Below are 24,000 nucleotides of genomic sequence, written 5' to 3'. Positions count from 1 at the left end.
AAAAAAGAAGAAGATTGTCACGAGTTGATCATGCCCTCTCTGAACAATTCCTATATAACTTTTCACTATCTTCCCCAAATGGTGGACAGATGGTTTGGAGGGCATGAACCCCCTGTGTCCCCCTTTGCCTGGTAAAGCAATAAAGCGCTCCTTTCTACTTTACCCAAAACTCTGTCTCTCAGATTTTTTTCAGCACTGGTATACAAAGAAGCTGAGCTTTCAGCATTATCTCTAGCTTTGGGGCATTGTGTAACATCACCTCTTCGAAAGTCAATTTTCTCACCCGTATGAGATGATTCTTATTGTATTTTTTTTTGTTGTTTTTTAAATGGTGAATATTTATTTATTTATGGCTGTGAGAGCAGAGTTGGTCCTCAGCATGTGGAATCCTTCTGGACTAGGGTTTGAACCCAAGTCCCCTGCACCACCACGGAAGTCCCCTTCTAGTTTTTTGTTTTATTTTTTCTTGTCATTTTGTTGTTTCTGTTGCTATTTGGTTGACTAAGTTCTTTACATTTTTAGGTATTAATCCCTGTTGATATGTGATTTTCAAATTTTTCCTTCCTTTCCATAGGCTGTCTTTTCAGTTTGTTAATTGTTTCTTCTGCCCTGCAGAAGCTTTTGAGTCTGATGTAGTCCACGATGGAAATTCTGGATCAAGTGACTGGGGAAATGTTCTCAGAATGAGAAGAGGGTTATCAAGGTACGTCAGTGATAAAAAGCCGAGCAAGAATGTGGTCTCAACTGACCACATTTGATCTAGAGAAAGTTCTGGAGCCAAAATTGTATCACCAAGTTAATTTCACCCCTGGCCCAATTCTTCCAGGAGGAGAGGTGCTGGGTAGTTCTCCAGAGATGAGGGACATGGGGGATGGGTGTACTGTTGGCAAAAGAATCTGGGTGGGGCATCAACAGTGTCCTCCAGTCCACTGTTCAGATCTACTTGCTTCTCCTTTAAGTTCTCTCCTCCCAGTACAATTTCCCCAGGATTCTGCTTGATCAGAATTTCTGGGTAAAATTAGGAATGGAAGATTAGTTCTAGAGACACAACTGGTATCTCTCAGCTCTTTCCCCTACATCCACTCATTCTAGCCCACCCCTTCCCTTCTGCTCCTGGCTTCAGCTAGTGTTTCTGCTGCTCTCTACACTTTGTCTGGGGATGGAGCCTGGCCCTCACTCCTGAAGGGTATGAGTCCCCAGTTAGCATGCTTTATGAGCCCGTGACAATGGTACTTGCTCACTTACAAATAAACTTAGCATGGGGGCTTCCCTGGTGGTCTAGTAGTTAAGAATCTACCTGGCAATGCAGGGGAGACCAGTTCGATCCCTGGTCTGGGAAGATCCCACATGCCTCGGAGCACCTAAGTCTGAAAGCCACAACTAGTGAGTCCATGTGCAGCCACCACTGAAGCCTGTACACCTAGAGCCTGTGCTCTGCAACAAGAGAAGCCCCCGCGATGAGAAGCCCACAGACCCCAACAGGAAAATAGCCCCAGCTCTCTGAAACTAGAAAAAGCCTCCACACAGCAATGAAGACCTAGCACAGCCAAAAATAACACATAATAATAAACAAATTCAGTTGTTAAAGATAAAAGAAACCATCAGCATGGGTAGCTGGAGATATTACAATGGATCACCTGAATGCTAAGCATATTCCTGCTGTCCCCCAGTACATAGCGGTGGTTCTGCTTCCTGTTCTGACCATAGTCTCTTACCCTCTCCCCATCCATGTTGTTACGGGAAGCACACTGACCAAAATCGCCTACCCTAGCCAGACACCATAGTAACCATTTGCATGAGTTCTTCTTCAATAGGAAGTCCTAGAAAGGAAGATGGAACTAACAAGCCACCACCAACTTGAAGAGTTCAGGAAAGATCAGAAGGAGATGCCATGCATTCTACCACCTCCCAGAATCCTTCTTACTGGCTTCCATCTTGGCTGAGCCATGCGTGCACCACCAGGAAGGATGCTGAATCAGAGTGATTGGCCGAAGAAAATTTGGAAACTAATCCCATCAACATAAAACCTGAGACAGGAAGCCACATGGCAGATCCGTTTTCGTGGGTTCTCTTGAACTTCTGCTCCCTGCCTGGGTGCCCCTTCCCAATACAGTCTGTCGCTTTGTTAGCTCGTGTGTCTCCCTGGACAACTCTTTCCCGAATGTCAGACAAGATCCCAGTCTTGGGTCCTGGAAGGAGTCCCCCTTCCTGCAACAGTATGGCATGTCCTTTTGTTCCCTGCTGGTCTATTGGCAGCAGGAGACCCAAGTGACCAGGTGGCAGATGTACCTAAAAACTTAATGGATTCTGGCTGTCTGCTCTGGTAGAAAAGGTCCCTCCCCAGTCTAGGAGTTAGACTTTGTAGACTCACAGGACCTAAAGTTGGGAGACTGTGAGCACAAATTCCCCAAGGAAGTCACTGGGGATAATGTAAAGTGAGGGGTTTTTTTTTTTCATTTTGGTCTGAGCCTCATGACTTGTGGGATCTCAGTTCCCCAACCAGGGATTGAACCTGGGCCACAGTAAGGAAAGCCCAGAATCCGAACCACTAGACACCAGGAAACTTCCATTTCCTTCTCATTCTGAAGTTGACACTGTAGTCTCCCATCTGCTGTAATCCCTGGAATCACAAAGAGTCTGACATGACTGAGTGACTGACCTGAACTGGAGGCATTAGGTACTATTGCAACAACTCTTGAGGGGCTCAGGAGGGGGTCTCATAGCAGAGGTCGAGGCACCTGGTGGGTGAAGTCAGTGAGACCCTAAGACACCAAGATAACTGTTCTGGTCTTCAGATAAGGAAACAAACTGAGGCTCAGAGAGGTTTAAGTAACTTGCCTAAGTTAGTGATGGACAAAGGTAGGATTTTTACCCAATTCTGAAAGAAAAGTGAGTGCTGGTCGCTCAGTCGTGTCTGACTGTTTGTGACCCCATTGAGTGTAGCCCCCCAGGCTCCACTGTTCATGGAGTTCTCCAGGCAAGAATACTGAAATGGGTTTCCATGCCCTCCTACAGGGGATCTTCCCTACCCAGGGACAGCTGACTCTTAAATTGCTAGGATTTCCCAGGCATCAGCCTCCGGTGAGACTGCAATGGAGATGGAGATATATGGGCTATGAGGCGGGGCTCGTGAGGCTGGAGAGCTTCTGACATCTGCCTAGACAAATGCCTTGGAAGAACGGAACTGGGCCTGGGATAGGGGGGAAATGCTTCAGTTGTGAAGGGTCCCTGAAGGGTCCAGAGAGAAACTGATATCCCCCAGAGGAGTTGGAGATGGTGGGGTTGGGACAGGGTGAGCCTGCCCTCTGGGGTGAGGCTCGGCCCAGGTACGCTGCCCACATGTGAATAGCACGAGATCGCGTGTCTGGCTCCCTCCTCCCCTCCTGCCCTCCTCTTCTTCTTCCTCCTCCTCCTCCACTACCTGGCCTGGCCCATGCCTCAGTGCACCCACTCAGTGGGCCTAGTCTAATCCTCTGACATCACTGCCTGCCCAGCACAGGCCCTCCCTGGCAGCTTGACAGCCCCCTCGCTCAGAGACCCAATTTAGGATCTCCCACCTCAGAACTTATCTCTTCTCTCAGCCTCTTCCCTCCATCAGCTCACAGTTCAAATTGGGCACACCCTAGAGTCAGTCCCAAACTGGGGGCAGGAGCCTACGATCTGTCCTGGCCTTGCTGTGTGACTCCCAGTAAGTAGCTGGCCCTCTCTGGGCCTCAGTCTCCTTATCTAAATCTCCTCTACCCTCAGTTAATCACATCAGCCTGTTTTGGCTTCCTCTCAGCACCTTGTAGCTTTAGGAAATTTTTTTTTTAATGAGCTCACAGGTTGGTTGTTGGGAGACCACTGGACTGTGTGGCCCTTATTATTCACCCCAGTGCCAGCACGCAGGAGGGCCTCCATCAACAGCTGCTGACTAAAGGTCTACGTGGGTGAATGAAGGAACAGATGCAGCTCCTGCCTATGGTGGGGCTCTGGATATGACTGTGTGTTCATAAGCGCGGACGCATGTGCACTCCTGTGTTTGGCGCTCCCTGGCAGGGTGTGTGGTATAACACAATTGTGGGCATGTACACTAGGGTGTCAGCTCCACAAGGGCAGGGATTTGTGTCTGACTTGTTCCCTGCTCTATCCCAGCTCAATCAGGAACAGGGACAAACACATGGCTGGAATCAATACATCCTTGACTGTAAAAACATATGAAAGTGTATACACACATCTGGTGTGGGTCCACGTGCCAACCTGTGCATATAGTACAGTATAGTGTTAGTCACTCAGTCATGTCTGACTCTGACACCCCATGGACTGTAACCCATCAGGCTCCTCTGTCCATGGAATTTCCAGGCAAGAACACTGGAGGGGGTAGCCATTCTCTTCTCCAGGGGATCTTCCGCACCCAGGTTTCGAACCTGAGTCTCCTACATTGCAGGCAGATTCGTTACCATCTGAGCCACCGGGGAAGCCCTAGCCATGTACATGGTGATACCAAAAGCTCAGCTTCTCTGTATACTGGTGCCAGATCAAACCTCACAGACAAAGATTGGGGTGAAGTAGAAAAGGAGAGCTTACTGCTTTGCCAGGCAAAGGGGGATACAGCAGGCTCATGCTCTCAAAACCATGTCCTCCCTCGGGAAGATACTGAGAAGTTTTCTAGTAAAAGAAGATGTGATCAGCCCGTGAACATTTTCCTGATGCATTGGCGGTGTCAGGTACAAATCACCATATTCAACCTTCAGGTCCAACTGGTCTGGGGTCTGCATGTTTGAGGGTAGCATACCATAACTTTTCCCACCCGGAGGGGGTTTCAGTACCTGCAAAATCCTTCAATGATATTGTTGTATGTATCTCGTGATCGGGAATCAGGACGTTGCCCCAAGGCTGCTCTTGATTTAATTTTCCCTGGTTTTACAATCATTCCCTTCCCTAATGAACACCTGCCCATTGGAATTCAGGGCAGATCATGGAGGATGAATGAAGGCTGCTTCCTGCAATATCAGAGAAATGGATGGTGGGTGGGAGCTTCCCTGGTGGCTCAGTGGTAAAGAATCCACCTGCCAATGTGGGAGACATGGGTTCACTTCTTCATCCAGGCAGATCCCACAGGCCTCAGAGCAACTAAGTCTGTGTGCCACAACCGCTGAGCCCTCACTCTAGACCCTGGGATCTAGAGGAACAAGAGAAGCCACCGCAGTGAGAAGCCCCCACTTGCTGCAACTAGAGAAAAAGCGCATGCAGCCACAAAGATCCAGCACAGACAAAAATCAGTAAATAAAATTATATTAAAAATACATTTGAAAAAACCCTTAAAAGAAAAAAAAGAAATGAAGGACACAAAGGCCTTGAGACAAGGAGCCCACAGGGCCCTGCACGGTATCACATGCTCCCGTGTCTAAGGGTGTGGGTGATGTTGCTTGCACACCACCCCCTGTCCCATTTCCAAACTCCTCCAGTCCAGGGCCCAAAGGCTGGGTCCCGGTGGTGCGGAGCAGGGGGCCGCCTCCTCATGGGAAACTGGATCCCGGGACGAGCAGAGCAGCAGGGAGCAGGGCGGCCCCTTTGTCCCCCCAGATAATCCCCTCCCTGCCTGGCTCCCTTTCTCCCAGCAACTGGACTGTAAGGTCAGATTTGGGGGGCTGAGGGGACTAGGGTGTCACCACAATGCCGCCTTCCCTAGTTGTCCCCTGCCTCAGGGGCTTCTGCACCTCCCCCCACAACCCCCAAGGGATGACTTTCCCTCCCTCATGGGTGGCTCGAGGGCTCAGACCCAAGTATAAAGCCACCTCAGGGGAAAGAGGACAGGTGTCGCAGAACCACTGAGAGACTGCAGACAGGAAGGATCCAGGAGAGACCATGACTTCTCATCTGATGGGTGAGTGAGGAAGACAGGGCGCGAGGGTCCTGAGACCAGGAGGGAGGGGTACGGCCTGGGCCCTCTGGCCCATCTGACTCAGGGACCTGGCTGCTCTTGCATCTGCTGGGAACCTCCAAAGCCTTACACACAAATGATTTCATTCATCATTCATTCATTCCAGACATACTTCTGGAGTGCCTACTGGATCCTAGGTAGCAGTCTAAGTGGGCTTCTCAGGTGCTGCTAGTGATAAAGAACCTGCCTGCAATGCAGGAAACTGAAGAGACCTGGGTTTGATCTGTGAGTTGGAAAGATTCCCTGGTGGAGGGCATGGCAACCCACTCCAGTATTCTTGCCTGGAGAGTCTCATGAACAGAGGCTCCTGGTGGGCTACAGTCCACAGGGTAGCAGAGAGTTGGACACAACTGAGGTGACTAGGCACACACGCACAGTAGTCTAAGTACTGGGGCTATTGTTGCTGTTTAGTTGCGAAGTCGTGTCCAACTCTTTTGTGACCCCATGGACTGGAGACCTCCAGGGCCCTCTGTCCGTGGTATTTCCCAGACAAGAATACTGGAGTGGATTGCCATTTCCTTCTCCAGGTGAACTGCCCCATTCAGGGATCAAACCCACGTCTCCCATATTGGCAGGTGGATTCTTTACCACTGAGCTTTCAGGGAAACCCAAGCATTGGGGACACAGCAGTACAGAAACAGACAAAAAATGAGATTTCTTTCTGAAGACAGACAGTACATGTAATCATAAGTAAATTATCATACCAGTGTGTCTTCTGAGTTAGCGCTAGTGGTAAAGAATCTGCCTGCCAATGTAGAAGACATGAGACATGGGTTCGATCCCTGGGTCAGGAAGAACCGCTGGAAAAGGAAATGGCAACCCACTCCAATATTCTTGCCTGGAAAATTCCATGGACAGAGGAGCCTGGCGGGCTACAGTCCATGGGGTCGCAAAGTGTCGGACACGAGGGAGCACCCACACAGATGTGATAGAATTTGAATACGGTGATCCAAGTTTGTTGAAAACATGAATGAACAGAGCTTCACTTCAGGCCTTCCCTTAAGTTCTGAACTTCTGGGAGGTCAGGAATATAGACAGGGAAGCTAAAGAAGACATCCTGGTCAGCCTCTCATCTCCATCACTGCTGGTGACCTTAAGTTTTTTTGTTTTTGTTTTTAATTTGGCTACACCAGGTCTTAGTTGGGGCAGGTGGGATCTCGTTCCCTGACCAGGGATTGAACCTGAGCACCCTGCATTGGCAGTGCAGTCTTAGGCTTTGGACCGCCAGGGACATCCCCCAGAGGGGCCTTTGAGTTGAGCCCTGAAGTTTCAGAAGGAGAAGCCCTGGGTGGGTTTGCAAGGTGGTCCTGGCAGGGCCCAGCAAGGGCAAAGTCTGAGTAGGGGATGCTGAGGAAAAGAGGGACCAGGCCTTAAGCCCACAGTGAGGACTTTACTAGTCACTGTGTTAGGTGAGAGCCATGGGAAGGTTTGGACAAAGGAGGGATCTAGCTGGACTTGAGGAGCTTCCAGGTGGCAGAGGGAGACAGAGGTGGAGGCAGAGACAGCAGCGGGGAGACAAATAGCTTCTAAATACATCTTTTATTTATTTATGGCTGTGCTGGGTCTTCGTTGCTGTGCCCAAGCTTTCTCTAGTTGCAGTGAGTTGGGGATACACTCGAGTTAAGATGCGTGGACTTCTCGATGCAGTGGTTTCTCTTGGTGCAGGCTCTAGGCACACAGGCTTCAGTAGTTGTGGCTCCCGGCCTCTAGGGCACAGGCACAGTAGTTGTGCGAGGGATTAAGGGTTGCTCCATGGTGTGTGGGATGTTCCCAGACCAAGGAACAAACATGTCTCTCCTGCGTTGGCAGGTGGATTCTTTACCACTGACCCAGCAGGGAAATCCACAGGTTTGAAAACTTTGTATTGAAAATAGCAGATAGGGACAGAGAAACATGCAGAAGTCCTAAGTATCTAGCTCAATGAGCTTTCACAGAGTCTAGGTATGCTTGTCACAAGTGCTCGGATCCAGAAACACAGACCTAGGGAGTTCCCTGGTGGTCTGGTGGTTAGGATTCTGGGCTTTCACTGCCCAGGTTCAGTCTGTGGTTAGGGACCTGAGATCCTGAAAGTGTCACGGTGTGACCAAACACAAACACAAAATCCCACAGACCTCGTGGCCACCTTTTAAGGACAGAGCCAACAGGATTTAGTGTGGGTTGAACATAGCAAGAAGGAGAGAATGAGGCATCCGAGAGGACCCCGTGACTTTGACCTGAGCACCTGGAAGCATGGACATGCACTTTTCTGAGATGGGGAAGACCAGGGAAGGAGGGGAACAGGGCAACTAGAGCTGAGCAGTGGATATTTTGACTTGAGATGCTTATTAACATCCAAGGGAAAATGTCAAATGGGAAGTTGAATACACGTGTCTGGAGGTCAGGGGAATTTTTTCTTTCCTTTTAATATTTATTTATATAAAATTGCATTTAAAAAGAATAAAATAAATAAAAAATAAAGAAAAAAATAAAAATTTATCTTATTTGATTAGCTGGTTCTTAGTTGTTGTGGCATGCAAATTCTCAGTTGTGGCATGTGGGATTAGTTCCCTGACCAGGGATTGAACCCGGGGCCTCCTGCATTGGGAGCTGAGGTCATTAGCCACTGGACCATCAGGGAAGTCGCAGGGGAATATTCTGGGCTAGAAATAACCTGCTTACAGGGTGAGCCTGCCCTGAGTTGCACACACAAGGCCGTTGTAACCACAAGGGTTGTATCCATGTGAGGGGCTGCTATGATGAATGAGTGAACCAGCAGGTGAAGTCAGGGACCTGGTGCTGACCTCTGATTTCTTCCTGCCAGCCCCCTTCTGCCTGCTGACCCTGCTGCTGCCACCTCTCAGTTTGGGAGCCCCCATGTCCACAGCTGAGTCTATCACCCAAGCCTATAAACTGGCGCTCAACATGCAGTTGCAGACTTCAGCCCTGCTGCAGACTTACGTGAGTGACAGGGCATGAGCAGGGGGTGAGGGGAGGAGGCTGTCCCCTCCTGGCCCAGCCCTGGGGAAGGGAGGCAGAACAAGGCTGGAAGAAGCCTCCTCCGTGGGTCCTGGGGTACAGAGGCTCTGCCAGCTAGAGACACGCCCACAGGAATGAGGTCACTGATGGCTGGGTGACCTTGGGCAGGTCATTCCTTCTCTCCCTGTCTTAGCTTCCTCATCTGCCAAATGGGATGGTGATCGTGCCTTGGCTGACCTCTCAAGACTGTTAGAAGATTGGAAGGAAGCACCTAGAGGGAAGTTTTTTCCAGGCTCATGAGTCTTTCCATAGTCACCTCCTGCCCTATGCTTTCCTGAGCCTATGCCATGCTGCGAGATTTAGCCTCATGATCCTACTGGCTCCTCAGAGAGCCCTAAGAGGTAGAATTATGACCTGTTTTTACCAATAAGAGTACTGAGGGGGCTTTCTTAGACTTTAAAATTTTTTTATATTTTTATAATTTTATTTATTTTTGGCTGTGCTGGATCACTGTAATTTAGTTTGGGTTCTTCTCTAGTTTCGGGGAAGAAAAAGGCAACCTAATCCAATACTCTTGCCTGGAAAATCCCATCGATGGAGGAGCAATTATGCTATAGACCATGGGGTGGCAAAGAGTCGGACCGGACTGAGCGACTTCACTTCACTCACTTCACTCACTTCACACTCTATCACTGGAGAAGGAAATGACAACGCACTCCAGTACTCTTGCCTGGAGAATCCCATGGACAGAGGAGCCTGGCGGGCCATGGTCCATGGGGTCACAGAGAGTCAGACACGACTGGTGACTGAGCACTGAGCGCCTCTCTGGTTGTGGCGAGTGGCGGCTACTCTCGAGTTGCCGTGTGCAGGCTCCTCACTGCGGCGGCTTCCCTCGTTGCTCAGCACAGGCTCTAGGGCTCGCAAGGCTTCAGGAGTTCTGGCGCGTGGGCTCAGTAGTTGCAACTCTCTGGCTCTAGAGTACAGGCTCAGGAGCTGTGGCCCACGGGCTTAGCTGATCTAGGACATGTGGGATCTTCCTGGATCAGGAACCTGTGTCTCCTGCATTTGCAGGAGGATTCTTATCCACCGAGCCACCAGGGAAGCCCTCTTTTTGATTTTCTGATGTGGACCATGTTTAAATGTCCTTATTGACTTTGTCACAATACCGCTTCTGTTTTACCCGTTGGGTTTCTTGGCTGCGAGGCATGTGAGATCTTAGCTCTTCAACCAGGGATTGAACCCACACCCCCTGCAATGGAGGGCAGAGTCTTAACCACTGGACCATGAGGGAAAGGCCAGGAAACTGAGCTTTAGAGGGGCAATAATTTACCTGAGGTCACAAAACTGTCTGGAAGTTCAAAGCAGCAGCCTGCTGGCTGGGTCTGACCCACAGATGCTTTGTCTAGGCCATGAGATGCTTGTTCAAATTTTGCACATGAAAACCTGTCAGAAACAGGCACAGGGGTGCTGTTGGCCTCCAGTCACTGTGGCCCACTCCCACCCCATCTGCTTCTTCTCCAGGTGATGCGATCTACCTGGCCCCTGGAGGCCCTGGTTTTGTGACTCTTCCACTGAACTATATTCTAGGTCCACGCGAAGTTACCTAGCCTAGTTTCATTTTTCTTTTTTAAAGTCTAGTCTCTCTCTTGTAGGCTATGCTGGGTCCCTGTCGCTGTGCTCAGGGTTTCTGTAATTGTAGGGAGCACAGGCTCCTCTTCTTTGCGGCGCTTGGGCTTCTCATTGTGGTGGCTTCTCTTGTCACGAAGCCTGGGCTCTAGGACTGAGGGCTCAGGAGTTGTGGTCCCCAGGCTCAGGAGCCCCATAGCATGGGGAATCTCTCTGGGGCGGGAATTGAACCCATGTCCCCTGGTTTGGCAGGCAGATTCTTAACCACTGAACTACAAGGGAAGTCCCTTCCTCTAATTTCTAGTCACATATCTGCCACCATCCTCTGGGTAGCTTTGAGGACCCTGAGTTTCTCCATTTGTAAATGGGGATGTAGGACTAGGTGATCTATCCGTTACAGAATTGATCAGTGTGGACTAAAATCCTGTGGGTCTAGGTTTGTGGAGGTGAGAAATTTAATGGAGGAGGCATTAACTAAATAATACTATACTTCAATTCAGTATTAATAACTGCATATCAATGATTATTTAAAAGTGAACAAATATTAACCACTGAAGAATGTGAGTAAAAAGGAAATAATACGGCTTTAACCACATTGTCACTAATATATTTAGCTTGCAGATACTGTAATAAGTAACATAATCATAGTGATCATGATATTTATATAAATGTCATTAGTGAATGATATTAACGCCCTAATTGAAAGCCAAGTGCTAAGTGCTTTATGTCTATTACATCTTATCATCTTCCCCATTACAGTGCCATGTGGGAATTACTGAAGCTGTGATTCAAAGTTGCACAAGTTGTATGTGGAGGAGGCTGAGTTGAAGCCTAAGAGTCCTGGGGCTCTGACATTTCATCAACTCCCTGAGAGGCAGGGAATGCTGACTCCCCTAGGAGGAGGCCAGTCTCATGGAAGGCAGATGTGAATTCAGGGGCACCCTAGGGCAGCGTTTGGGTCCCCTCACTCTCATCTGCCTCTGTCTCTCGTGCAGCTCGAGCACCAAGGCCGTCCGTTTAGTCGTCCCGGCTTCTCAATCCCCGGACTCTCACTCAGAACCCTGCCTTCAACCGACATGCCCTTGGAGAAATGGAATGGCCTGGAAGATGGAGTACGTCTGAGCCTCACCCAGCAGGCCTTTTGGTCCTTCAGCCAGCACCTCCTGCTTGCGGTGCGTGACCAGAATGACATAAGCCCTTTGAATGACAATTCCATCGTGGTGGATCAGCTTTGGGAAGCAAGACTCAAGGCCAAAGGCCTAGCAATCAAGTTGGTTAGCATCATGACTGCCCTGGGCCTGCCCACACCCCCAGCAAACCCCCTCGGTACTGTCCCCTTCGGGGACTCGGCCTTCCATAAGAAGTGTCGAGGGTATGTAATAATCCGGGACTACAGCTTTTGGACAGACCGAGCTGTGACTTTCTTGGGTGAGCTCAAGGCCAAATACTCTGAATAGAGGAGATGGGAATTCCTGTTAGAGGCTGCAACCCTTTCCCCTTCACAGCTGATTCTTCCCTTTTTTTTTTTCTCTCACAAGGGATTCTTTTCTGCCTTGCCCTTGGCTAGAAAGGAGACACATGTTGTCTAGCAGACAGGGCTTGTGTACCACATATTTGGAACATTTTCTGGGAACAAGGCCTCTAGTCCTTATGCCTGGACCTTCCTGCCTAAGTCCTGTGGCCTCCCCTCCAGATCTGGGTGGGACTCCATGGACAGCATCTCATGAATTCCCATTCCAGCAGTACTGGTTGCTCACTTCCTGGGTGGAAAGAAATACCTCTTTGAAGACGCTTCACTTACAGTCCATGGGGTTGCAAAGAGTCGGACGTGACTGAGTGACTAACACTTTTCACTTTCACTTCCCACTCTACAGGGGAGTATAGTTGGTCCCCGTCCTGTCATTTAGGGGAGGTCCAGGGACTGCCTTCTTGTGTCTATCTACCTCATTTCCTGTATGAAAATATGGACTTTCTGAGCAACGAGGCCCCCTTTTCCCTGGAGTTCATTTACTCCTCGAGACTACCTCTCTGACTGTGGCCACTGCTCCAACTTCCCATCTTAAGGTGTTTCATTTCCTAGTCAATGGATGTGTGTTTGAAAAGCTCAGGACTCGAGTCACATCTGTTTCTTGCTCAGGAGACATCCACTTCAGGATGACAGATGGCATCCGTGGCCCGGGGCTCTCCTGAACCTCCTCTTTATAGTGTGGCTTTTGTGGATGGCTGGGGGGACCAGGTCATACCCCAAGGATCTTATTCTCCTTAAATGTGTCTCCCCATTTTCAACGACTATATATTCTGGAAAATTCAAGGTTCTTTTTAAACATTTTATTTACAAAAAATTAATTTATTCTCGTAAATAAAACTCTTCAAAGGGGTGAGATTTTTCTTCTTTTTTTTTGTCTCCAAAAACCTGACTTGAGGAGAAGGGAAGGTGTAGGATTAGGGCAGAGGGAGGGGAAGGGGTGGAGGGCATCAAAGGGAGAGGGTGGAGGGCCACAAGGGCTGGGTTGGGGACAGGGAGAGCAGCAGGTGGAGTGACCCTGCGGGAAGGGGGCTGAAATTTGTCTGGAGGAGCCCTTCCACCACAGGGTCAACAGGCATGTTCCTGGCCAGGAAACGACAGAGAGAAGGACAGAGGCAAACAGAGTGACAGGTGTCCCTTCCTTGAGATGAGGTGGACATATACACAGGCTCCCAGGGGGCCCAGAGGAAACAAGAGACGGGAAGACAAAGAGACGCTCAGAGAGGCAACCCAAGTGATGGAGAAAACTCCAGGGAAGCAAAGACATGACAGATAAGGGAAGTCGTAGAGGGAGACAAGAAGGACCCAGAGAGAAAAAGAGATGGAGAAGCGTAGAAAGAAAACAGAGAGACGGACACAGTCGGAGGACACAGAGATGCTGACAGAGATGGGGAGAGATGGAGACGGCCAGGGAGGGGACCACGAGCTGGACCGCGCGCCCGGCGCTCAGGCCGGGCCCCCGGGCGCCAGCTGGCCCAGGTCGACCTCAGTGCGGCTCACCCACTCGAGGTAGAGGCCGCACACACGGAAGCCCAGCACCTTGGCCGGGAAGACGCCCGCGGAGTCAGTGGCGGCGGCGGCCGCGTGTTCGGGCCCGGGCCCGCGGCTCTCGGCCCCCAGCGCGCCCAGCAGGGCCTCGACCGCGGCGCCCAGAGCTCGGACCTGGCGCGCCGCGTCCTCCAAGCGCCGCAGCAGGCGCAGCGCGCGCGGGTTCAGCTCGGCCTGGAGGCGGCGCACCGCGTCCAGTAGCGGCGGCAGCGCAGCCAGCGCCGCCGCGTCCAGCCGCAGGCGCTCGTGCACTGGCAGGTCCGCGTGGCCCGGAGCAGGGTCGCTCAGATCGGCCACCGGCAGCCGCGGTGGCGAGAAGCCGGGCAGCCCGAAGGGGTCTCCCTGGTGCTGCACCTGCGGAGACGAGGCAGTCAGGGCGGCTCCTCGGCTGGGAACTCAGCCCTCCACCCCTCTCCTGGGGCCTCAGTGTCCCCAGTCTCACAAGTGATGGCTGTGTTCCAGAGAATACAAAACAACAAAAACCACTGTGGACTTTACACAAGAGCCTTTGTTTTCTCATCTCCTCCATAGAGATGATAAACGTATCCACTTCTTAAGGTAGTTATATGCGTGCTAAGAAGCTTAAGGCAGGTCCTGACTCATTAGAAGGGCACAAAAAAAGGTTACCTCTTTTATTAATGCTATCTTACAGACCCAGGTTCAAATCCTGTTCTCTACCACTCACTAGCTGTGCAGTCAGGTGCAAAACCCTTTCCTTCTCTGAGCCTCGATAGTCTCTTCTATAAGATGAGGGACAGTTCTCTGTCCTTCCTTGCTACCAGGGACCTCTTGAGAATCACAGAAGATAGCACAGGGGCCGAGGCCATTCCACTCCCTTCCCCATCTTCCCCCACCTCTCCACCTGCTTAATACACAGCCAGGGGCTCCATGAGTAACTGTCATGAGAATGAACAAATGAAAAGATAAAGGTGATCTGTAATTTGTAAAGATACTATAACAATACCATTTATCCTTTGCTAATATGTTGCGTCTGGTTCAGGCACTGTCTCTTCTGCTTTAAACACACTATTCCTAATCTTCCCAATAATGGATGTATTGACAATGGTGATGATTTCATAAATGAGGATACTCAGGCTGACCTGTCCCAGGTCACAGATCTAGGAAGGGGCAGAAGCTGGAAGTTGAACCAAGGCTGGTAGGACTACAAACCTAGTTTTGTTATCCTACTATTGCTGTCATAATTATTAAGTTATTATTTCTAATGTTATCATCACTGCCCAAGGTCACCATTTGGCAGGCTTGTAGTCTATCTGATTCGAAACTACAGGCTCCCTCCACTACACCAGAGTAATCTGGGGAACCACCTTGTTTCATTGGTCAGAGTTCTCCGGTCAACCAAAGGTGTTGGCAAACCCCCCTCCTCTGTAAAAGTGCCCTCTTGGGATGGCATTCCCCTGCCCTAGATTGAAATGGCCCGTCTCCATAACACACATAGAAGAGTTCATAGTTCCTCTTATTCAACTGCCTCCTTTGACACCTGGGGAGATCCAGGCTCACAGAGGTGAGATGACAAGATCATACAGAGCCTAGAACCTAGGTTTTCTGACTCCGAGGCCAAACTTCCCTTCACTCTCTCAGGTTGCCTCTGTCTTAAAGCACCAAGGAGGGACCCTCTATGGAGGGACATTTGAGGCACAGAGAAAGTCCTCCTCCAATTTCCTGGATGATGACCAATGGCCAGTTACTGACCCCTCTTGGGAGCCCCAGTTTCTGCAGTTGTGAAGAGAGGTTGAGAAAATGAGTGGTCAAGGACCCCTTAATCTATACTTCCCCATTCCCCAGGCTTCTGGTACCCGTACCCCCAACCCCACTCACATATTCCTGGAGAAGCTGCTCAGCATATTTGGTGAGGAGGCGGGCAAGGCTGTGTGTCTGTTGGATCTTGGCCTCCAAGTGGGTAAGGGGTGAGGCTGAGGAGTCAGCCTGGGGGTCCTCTGGTGGGAAAAGCAGGGGAGGAATGAGAGCACCCCAACCCCTTGCTTCTTGACCACTTCTTCCAGGCTCGCTCTTCCTGAACCCAGAGGTTCCACTCTGAATTCTCCAATTTTTAAGCCAGGCATGCTCTGTCCCATTCCAACTGAGGGAGAATAGGGCACCAGACATTTGCCAAATGGTTGATCCACCTGAAATGCATTCCCTGTCCCCAAACCAGTGTTGAAATCCTATTAAAGCCAAATTCAAATACGGCTTCGTCAGTGTAGCCTCCAGATACACTTTTAAATTAACTTCTTCTTTCTACTAAGGGCCATTAGTTCATACTTTCAAGGTGATTCTTTTAACGGCTCCTTTATCTAGGAGAATCTGCCTCAGCCTGGGAGCACTTTGAGGGCAGGGCTCACATGTCTCTGTAACTCAGTGATTGTTGGTGGAATTCAGCATCATCAAAGAACAGAACTTCAAACTGAAATGAGCCTTTAAGCCCATTTTACAGATTAGGAGACTGACGTCCCATTCCTTCCCAGACGGCCCTCCCAAGACCGTGGGCGGGGCACTGGGCCCCATCAGTGAATCAGTAATCCGCCTTAACCATCACAAGTTAGAGGTTGGCGCTCCGGGAGGAAGACTACATTTCCCGAGATGCCTAGCGCGCATGCCCAGGGCATACTGGGGAATGTAGTCCTGGCCCGGCAACTTCCGCCCCGCCCCCCGCCAGAGTTTGCCCCGCGGGTCCCCATCCTTAACAGCCTCAACTTTCGCTTCTTGTTGTCACTCACCGACCCCTGTGGCCCAAAGACTTCCTCCCCTAACTTTACCCCTCTCTCTGGCTCCCAGTTCTGATTCTTTTCCGATACTCAGGATCCCGGCGTCCTGCTCCAGCCACGACCCCAGTCCTCCCCCAGGATGTACTCGAACTGATGATCTATCTCCTGAGCCCAAGTCTCTGAAGGCACAGCCCCAAGCCTCCTCTAAACTCTGGCCCTTGGCCCTTCCCACAGCTCACCCACAACTCACCCGCTCGTTACCTGACACCGCTGCCCTGTTCTCCCCCGCTCAGGCCGCTCCCTTCCCCGACTTAGGGGTGGCGGTGACCCGGACCCCAGCTTCCAGCCCTTCTGACCCCTGCTCCCCGCGGGCGCTCGGCATCCGACCCTTCAGCCCCTTACCCAGACTGCCCTCCCTCCGGCTCATGCTGGCCCCTGGCTGATCCTGGTTGCCTCCACGCCCCCCTTACGAGGGGGGGAGAAGGGGGAAAAGGGTAGGGGCGTGGCCCAGGCGTAGCCAATCAGGGCTCAGACCCCAACAATCTACCCCCTTCCACACACACCCCACCCCACCCCCGCCGTCCCAGGCCGGATTCCTTGGCCCTTAGCTCACCTCTCTGCTCACTCGGCCTAGTCGCGAAGGGGACCTGAGGAGGGCAGCAGGTTGTCTGAAGGGTGGACTCGGGACCTCAGGCTTGGGGTGCCCGAGCCTTGGAGGCAGCCCTGAGGTCCGATGGGAGGAGAAGGCTCAGGCTCCGATCTGCGGCCCGGCCCGCTTTTCGGAGAAAGCTTGTTGGAGGGGGGAGGGGAGGGAGAGGGCAGGAGAGGGCGCAGCTGGCAGGCCAGGAATGTGCTGGCCCTTCCTCTTGTCTGGGGAAGGGGAGAGCCGGGTGCTTGAGAGGCCAAGGTAGGGGCCCTCAGGCTTAGACCACACCTGCCAGGACATACACTCCTGGCCTGTTTCAGATGCCTTCTGCCCTTGCTTTCACAGTCACACCTACTAGGGGACCACTCGTCGCACCTGACCAGACCCAGTAAGAGAACTTCTGACACACCCGCATTTCCTGAAGGGTTCTCAAACAGAAACAAGCTGAAAAAGACAGGTAGAGGGAGTCATACCCAAAGGTCAGCCCACTAACCTGATGCAGAAAAATGCTGTAGGGTCTTTATACATTTACTTATTCCCACACGTGGTTCCCAAGAACCCACTCTGTCCTGGGCTCTGGCACCCAGAGATGATGATCCATTCTTGGTCTCTGGGCCCCTAAGGAGCTCACAATCTAATGGGGTGCCCATAGACAACAGCATGCAGGGTTTGTGAATGAAGAAATTGGGAAGGAGACCTGTGAGTGTGGGAGTATATTGCCATGAGGAGAGTATTGCCAGAATAAAGGAAGAAAGGGATGAACTGGCAGAGGGCATAGCAGGTGAGGCCATCACACTTATTAACAGAGACTGTTATTGGGTATTTACTGTGTGCAAGGCATTGCTCTAAGAGTTATACACATATTAACTCATTCCCATGTTGTAGTTGAGGAAATAGAGATGTGACTTGTCCAAGGTCACTGGACAAGCAGAGGTAGAATTTTACCCCAGCAGTTTGGCTCCAGAAATGTTGACACGACCGCCTTCCTATACCTTAATCCCTCTGAACATAGTCACTGGAAAACACACAGGCACAGTAGCCACACCCTTGAAATACACACACACATAGCTACACAACTTTAGCATGTCTGCTGATAAACACAGCTTCAAACAAAATCAACTAAGACATACTCATTTTAAGTAAACTTTTCATTCAAGTAGGGAAAAGTGCACACCATTATAAGGGTACAGCTCAACGAATTTTCCAAGAGTAAACATGCCCTGGGAATCAGCACCAGATTAAGAAACAGAGCATGACCCGTTCCCACAACCCCGCTCTTAGCCCCTCCCAGTCCCATGGGTGACCGCCCTCCTGATTTCTCACACCCTTAATTGATGTTGTCGGTTCTGAAATTTATGTAAATGAAATCATACAATGCGTGCTTCTGTATCCTACTCCTCTCATGAGATTTGTCCCCGTTGTTGGGGGTAGCAGGACCTCAGTCTTCTTGCTGGGTCCTCCATGGTGTAAACAGGCTACAATTCACTTTCCACTCCCCTGTCGATGGTTTGCTTCCAGTCTGAGGCTATTACAGAGATATGAGCATTCCAGTACAGGTCCCTTGGGACTCATACCCACGCATTTCTGTTGGCTGTTAACGACCTAGGAGTGGAACTGTTGGATCATAGTTTCTCTGAAAAACCGCCAGCTTTTCGAAGTAGTATCTCTACCACTCCCCCCAAAATATGAGGGATCTAGTTGCTCTACTTCCTCGCCTCCACTTGGTAGGTTTAGTCGTTTTCATTTTAGCCGTTCTGGTAGGTGAAGAATCAGTTATATGAAGCGTCAGGCATGTAATTGGCACTCAGTTAATAGACTGTTGAGTGAATGGATGAAAGGGTAATAGAACAGTGTAGAACCTGATAGTCTCATACACACACACACACACACACACACATACAGAGTGTAGAACCTGATAGTCACACACACACACATACACAGACACACACACAGACACACGCAGCGTCCCGGGGACGTCCCCACGCTCAGCTGTCTCACACGGGACATTGACCCTCTCGCGCCCCCTGGCGCCCACGTGGTTTGAACGCACGGCCGCAGCCCCGCCGCGCGCGTCCAGTCGCCCAGCTGCCCCCAACCTGCCTCTCGGCGGCGGGCAGGGGGCGCTGCGCGTCCGGGTGCCCCGAGGGGGCGGGCCCGGTTGGGGCGGGGCCGGCCGACTTCCAGGCCTGGGCTCTGGCCGCCCGCGCCGCCCGGCCGCTCCGGGGACGGGCCGGGGCGGGGCGCGGCGGCAGGAAGCGGGGCGGGGACTCGCGGAGGCGTTGGGGGAGCGAGGGAGGGCGCGACCAACTCCCGGAGGGACGACGGGCCGAGAGAGCGGCGCCCCGGCCTGGCGCCGAGCCTGAGCCCGCCGGACGGGAGGCGGCCCAGCCGCGGGCTCGGCCTGGGCCCCAGCCCCGTCAGCATGGCCGGCCGGACCGTGCGGGCCGAGACCCGGAGCCGGGCCAAGGATGACATCAAGAAGGTGATGGCGACCATCGAGAAGGTCCGGAGATGGTGAGCGCTGCCCCGGGGCCAGGGACGGGACCCAGTGGGCCACTCCTCCCCCAGATAAATCTACCCCCGCTTCGCCAGCTGTGGCCCCCAGCTGTTAGGTGTGCCGCCCAGCTGCGCGCCGGAGCTGCGGGGCTCTATCTTCCTTCTGGCTACACCCTGGGGTCTACAAAGCGTGTTCTCCAGTCCTGCCCTCCCGAAGCTGGAGCCCCCGTTTATGCCCCGCCCCCTGAAGCTTTGACACTCCTCCCGCGAGTGTGCCCGAGGATCTTCATTGCTAAGGTCCCCAGCCGGCCTCAGAGTCCGAGCTCTCCATGTGTTACCCCAGGGGTCTGCAGAGCCGCGACCCCAAGTCACACTCTCTCTAGAAGCACCCCCCTCCCCCCATCTATCTGTGCCCTCGGGTCTGCAGGGTTTCTCCCTCTAACTGTGTCCTCTTAGCAAAAGTGCCCCTTCCATCAGGACATTACCCCCACATCTCGGGGTATCCCCAGATGTGTCCCGCTCCCGGGGTGGCCCTCCCCTCAGGCCTCTCTGACCCAATACCCCCACTGTCCCACAGGGAGAAGCGCTGGGTGACTGTGGGCGACACTTCCCTTCGTATCTTCAAGTGGGTGCCAGTGGTGGACCCCCAGGAGGAGGTGAGCACGTTCCCCCCTCCCCCCACCACCCTGTCCCAGGCCCTTCTTCTGTGGAACCTCAGGCAAGCCCCTCCCCACCCTGGCCTCCACCTCCAGTCTCCACTCAGCTCAAATGCAGGAGCACAGACAGATGTTAACAATTAATAGCAACTCCGCCTCTTCCCCTCCCCCCGACCAGACCTCGGTCCCCCGCCGCCCCCACCTCCCGGGTTCAAGACCTAACCCAGCGGTGCACAACCAGTCACCTCATGCAGGGCCTTCCGCTTCTCTCTGCCTCAGTTTCTTTATTTGCACAGTGGGGGCTTGGCAAGTGCTAACCGGAAAGCTGCCTCTGACCCTTAGCCCTCTAACCCCCAGGAGCGCCGGAGGGCAGGTGGAGGGGCAGAGAGATCCCGAGGCCGGGAGCGGAGGGGCAGGGGCGCCAGTCCCCGAGGGGGCGGCCCTCTCATCCTGCTGGATCTCAATGGTAGGTAGGGATGCTGGGATGTGGGGGGCTGTGGGCATTAAGGGAGGGGACTGGGGCCTCAGGCCCAACCCTTTCGGCTTTTTTCCCCCACAGATGAGAACAGTAACCAGAGTTTCCATTCAGAAGGCTCCCTGCAGAAGGGCACGGAGCCCAGCCCTGGGGGCACCCCCCAGCCCAGCCGCCCTGTGTCACCTGCTGGACCACCGGAAGGGGTCCCAGAGGATGCTCAGCCCCCACAGCTGGGCCAGGAGAGAGGTAGGACCAGGTGCCTCCCAGGAGCCCGCTCTTCTGAGCCTTCTCCCCTCCAAAGTGGAAGCCACCAGCTTGCCCCTCTGCCAGCCCTTCCTCCTAAGTTGCCTCCCTGAGTTCTGTGGAAAGTCACCACCCTTCCTCTAGGGACTGTCTCTCCTTCTCTGGCTTCTTAGCTTCTGTGGATCGTTTATCACTGTCTGAGATCTTCATGTAGATTTAGCTTTGTACTAGTTAAATAGCTTTCTTTCCCACCTCATGTCAGCTTCCTGACTGTTGGGCCCATGTTGACCTTGTTCACTGGTATTATCCTCAGAACACCATGGAACACATAGTAGGTGCCCAATAAGTATTTGCTGGGCCTTCCCTGGTGGCTCAGTCCATCAGGTCTCAAAGAGTCAGACATGACTGGGTGGCTGAACAACAACAGCCATGGTAGCTCAGGTGGTGAAGAATCCGCCTCCAATGCAGGAGACCCTGGTTTGATTCCTGGGTCGGGAAGATCCCCTGGAGAAGGAAATGACAACCCACTCCAGTATCCTTGCCAGGGTAATCTCCTGGACAGACTGGTGGGCTACAGTCCATGGAATCCCAAAGAGTTGGACACAACTGAACATGCATGCACGATAAAATAATTGTGATAATCGTAAGAGTGATTAATAATAAGTGATAATATAACTGCTAATATTTACTGAACTCTCACTGTATGCTAGGCACCTTTCTAAGCTCTTTCCATGTTTTATCTCATTTAATCCTCACTACAACCCAATGAGGGTTATGATCTCTATTTATAGATGAGAAACCAAAACTCAGAGAGGTGAAGTAAGTTACCTAAGCACACACAGCCAATGAGCTTGGGCATGAGCCCTCCTCTTGTGTCTTCTCCTAGAGTCAGTCCCCTGTCTGGTCAGATTCACTTCCCCCGTGCGTTTGCCTTCCCCTGCCTCCCCAGCTCTGTCATCTCTCCCACCCACGCCTAGCTCCAGCCTCCGGGATCTCCCCTCCTCTAGTTGTACCCCCACTGAGCACAAGTTTGACAAGGTTCTTTTCCTGCTGCAAAACCTTCAGTGACTCCCTATGACCTTTGACTCCTCAACCTGGCACTCTGGGCCCTTCATGAACTGTCCCCTGCTGACCTCATTGTTCCTATCCAAGAACACCCTGATTTGGGCCTATGTTCCATGTCTAGATCATAGCACACACTTTTGTACCTTTACTAACATAAAGACAATAATTCGCATTTATCCAGCACTATGTGCCAGGCCCTGTGCTAATGGCTTTTCCTGTCTCATTTAATCCTTACAACAGTCTCGTGTGGTAATTACTATGCATGTGGTGTAGTCACTCAGTTGTGTCTCTTTGTGACCCTTTAGACTTTAAGCCCACCAGGCTCCTCTGTCCATGGAGATTCTCCAGGCAAGAATACTGGAATGGGTTGCCATGTCCTCCTCCAGGGGATCTTCCCCACCCAGAAATTGAACTGGCATCTCCTGTGCCTCCTGCTTTACAAGCAGATTCTTTACCCACTAAGCCATCAGGGAACCCAGTCATTACTACAATTATCTCCATTATACAGACAGGAAAACAGGCTTAGAGAAATAAAGTTACTTGCCCAAGGTCAGAATTTGAACCCAGGCAGTCCAACCCCGGGCTTCCCAGGTGGCTCAGTGGTAAAGAACCCACCTGCCAATGCAGGAGACATAAAGAGACGCGGGTTTGATCCCTGAGTCAGGAAGATCCCCTGAATGGGGGCATGGCAGTCCACCCCAGTATTCTTGCCTGGAGAATCCCGTGGACAGAGGAACCTGGTGGGCTACAGTCCATTGGGTTGTACTAAGTCAGACACGAGTGAAGTGACTTAGCACCCACACACACGCGCGGAGTCCAGCACCCGAATCTGTGCTTGCCAAGCTTCTGTTGCCTCTACCTGAAAAGTTCTCCAGCTCCCCACTTGTCTACCTGATCAAATCTACTCACTTGTCAAGATCCCACCTACATGTCCTTCCTGTGTTTTCTTTCTGGGTTGCAGCTAGGGATCTGGCTCCCCACGGAGTGCTCCCATAGCCCACAGGCTTATGTGACTCGTGGGTTTCCCTCCTGGTCTCTGCAGTGACTTAGGGAATGTCTGTTAATTTCATGTTTCAGATCCTGGGGGCGTACCTGCGGGCAGCACGGATGAACCCCCCATGTTGACCAAGGAGGAGCCTGTTCCAGAATTGTTGGAGGCTGAGGTGAGAGTGGCCACCTGGACTCCCAGGTCTTGGAAGGAATGGGGAGCTGTGGGGTTGCTAAAAGCTTGAGGGCTGCACTCTTGAGGTCAAGGTGGGAAATGCAGGCCTTGGATACAGCTAAAGGTTTCTAGGCTGGGTTCTTGGGACTGAAAAGAAAAGGGTGTTTTAGAAACAAAATCCTGCAGGCTGGATGGGGGCTGACTTAAGACCATTAAAAACCTGAAAAGATCGTGGTGCACCTTCAAGTTTTTTTTTGAATCCTAAGTATGTAATTTAGCTTTAAAAAGTCTCCCACAAACTTCTGACGTTTCCTACAAGGACTACCGTGTGATACGTTTTCCAGAATTATCAACCTCTTTCCCCCAGTGTTGTTGTTTCCGGCGCCTTACTTAGTCTGCTTCCCAGGTGGCGCTAGCGGTAAGGAACCCGCCTGCCAATGCAGGAGACATAAGAGACGTGGGTTCGATCCCTGAGTCGGGAAGATCCCCTGGAGGAGGGCATGGCAACCCACTCCAGTATTCTGGCCTGGAGAAACCCATGGACAGAGGAGCCTGGTGGGCTATAGTCCATAGGGTCGCACAGAGTCGGACACAACTGAAGCGACTTAGCATACACGCACTTTGCGTCCTGGGGCCTTGGCCCTGGGCTGGACTCCCAAGTCCGGGAAGGGAGTGGAGTGGAGGCTTTGGAGAAGGCAGGGCTAGGAGCCTGCACTCCTGGGTTGGGGTGGAGCTCACGCCTGTCCACCCTTCCTCTCCAGGCCCCTGAAGCTTACCCCGTCTTTGAGCCCGTGCCATCTGTCCCCGAGGCAGCCCAGGGTGATCCCGAGGACTCGGAGGGCGCCCCCCCACTCAAGCGCATCTACCCAAATGCCCCTGACCCCTGAGAAGCCGGCCTGCCTGTCCTGTCGCCCCCGGGGCCCCTTTGGCTTTTTACAAATAAAGACCCTTTTGTAA

General features: G+C 52.1%; 3 protein-coding genes across 6 annotated transcripts; 2 read left to right on the top strand and 1 right to left on the bottom strand.

Moving 5' to 3' along the window:
• Window positions 1-8,662: 8,662 nt before the first annotated feature.
• LOC122702013 (cardiotrophin-2-like) lies at window positions 8,663-11,961 on the top strand. The gene is made up of 2 exons (XM_043915532.1): window positions 8,663-8,860; window positions 11,500-11,961. Exons 1-2 carry the CDS (start codon window positions 8,663-8,665, stop codon window positions 11,959-11,961), a joined length of 660 nt encoding a protein of 219 aa, XP_043771467.1.
• An 869-nt stretch (window positions 11,962-12,830) lies between these two features.
• LOC122701626 (cardiotrophin-1-like) lies at window positions 12,831-16,765 on the bottom strand. 4 transcript variants are annotated; one of them, XM_043914775.1, is made up of 3 exons: window positions 16,703-16,765; window positions 15,414-15,532; window positions 12,831-13,931 (listed from the first exon to the last, which is right to left on the bottom strand). In XM_043914775.1, the coding sequence occupies exons 1-3, from the start codon at window positions 16,725-16,727 to the stop codon at window positions 13,476-13,478; spliced, it is 600 nt and encodes a 199-aa protein (XP_043770710.1). In that variant the 5' UTR covers window positions 16,728-16,765; the 3' UTR covers window positions 12,831-13,475. The 4 variants fall into 4 exon arrangements, with proteins under 4 accessions (XP_043770710.1, XP_043770707.1, XP_043770709.1 ...); XM_043914772.1 differs by having other exon boundaries at window positions 15,414-15,760; window positions 16,703-16,760; XM_043914774.1 differs by lacking the exon at window positions 16,703-16,765 and adding an exon at window positions 16,551-16,696 and having other exon boundaries at window positions 15,414-15,760.
• Window positions 16,766-19,009: 2,244 nt separating this feature from the next.
• On the top strand, window positions 19,010-24,000 carry BCL7C (BAF chromatin remodeling complex subunit BCL7C). Its single transcript, XM_043914776.1, has 6 exons — window positions 19,010-19,460; window positions 20,020-20,098; window positions 20,456-20,564; window positions 20,658-20,819; window positions 22,959-23,044; window positions 23,805-24,000. The coding sequence occupies exons 1-6, from the start codon at window positions 19,369-19,371 to the stop codon at window positions 23,928-23,930; spliced, it is 654 nt and encodes a 217-aa protein (XP_043770711.1). The 5' UTR covers window positions 19,010-19,368; the 3' UTR covers window positions 23,931-24,000.

This window comes from Cervus elaphus, chromosome 10 (assembly GCF_910594005.1).
Source record: "Cervus elaphus chromosome 10, mCerEla1.1, whole genome shotgun sequence".
Classification (NCBI taxonomy): domain Eukaryota; kingdom Metazoa; phylum Chordata; class Mammalia; order Artiodactyla; family Cervidae; genus Cervus; species Cervus elaphus.
This window is presented reverse-complemented; position numbering and strand designations above follow the sequence as displayed.

What these genes read in the sequence shown, in the direction of transcription:
- LOC122702013 (XM_043915532.1), top strand. Translation starts at nt 8,663, where the DNA reads ATGAGTGAACCAGCAGGTGAAGTCAGGGACCTGGTGCTGACCTCTGAT. An exon ending in CAGCCCTGCTGCAGACTTAC is followed by an intron (nt 8,861 to 11,499) that starts GTGAGTGACAGG and finishes TCTCTCGTGCAG; the next exon opens with CTCGAGCACCAAGGCCGTCC.
- LOC122701626 (XM_043914772.1), bottom strand. Translation starts at nt 16,727, where the DNA reads ATGAGCCGGAGGGAGGGCAGTCTGG. An exon ending in CCGGAGGGAGGGCAGTCTGG is followed by an intron (nt 15,761 to 16,702) that starts GTAAGGGGCTGA and finishes TGGCTTTAATAG; the next exon opens with GATTTCAACACTGGTTTGGG. An exon ending in AGCAGCTTCTCCAGGAATAT is followed by an intron (nt 13,932 to 15,413) that starts GTGAGTGGGGTT and finishes TCGTCTCCGCAG; the next exon opens with GTGCAGCACCAGGGAGACCC.
- BCL7C (XM_043914776.1), top strand. Translation starts at nt 19,369, where the DNA reads ATGGCCGGCCGGACCGTGCGGGCCGAGACCCGGAGCCGGGCCAAGGAT. An exon ending in TGGTGGACCCCCAGGAGGAG is followed by an intron (nt 20,099 to 20,455) that starts GTGAGCACGTTC and finishes TCTAACCCCCAG; the next exon opens with GAGCGCCGGAGGGCAGGTGG. An exon ending in CAGAATTGTTGGAGGCTGAG is followed by an intron (nt 23,045 to 23,804) that starts GTGAGAGTGGCC and finishes CTTCCTCTCCAG; the next exon opens with GCCCCTGAAGCTTACCCCGT.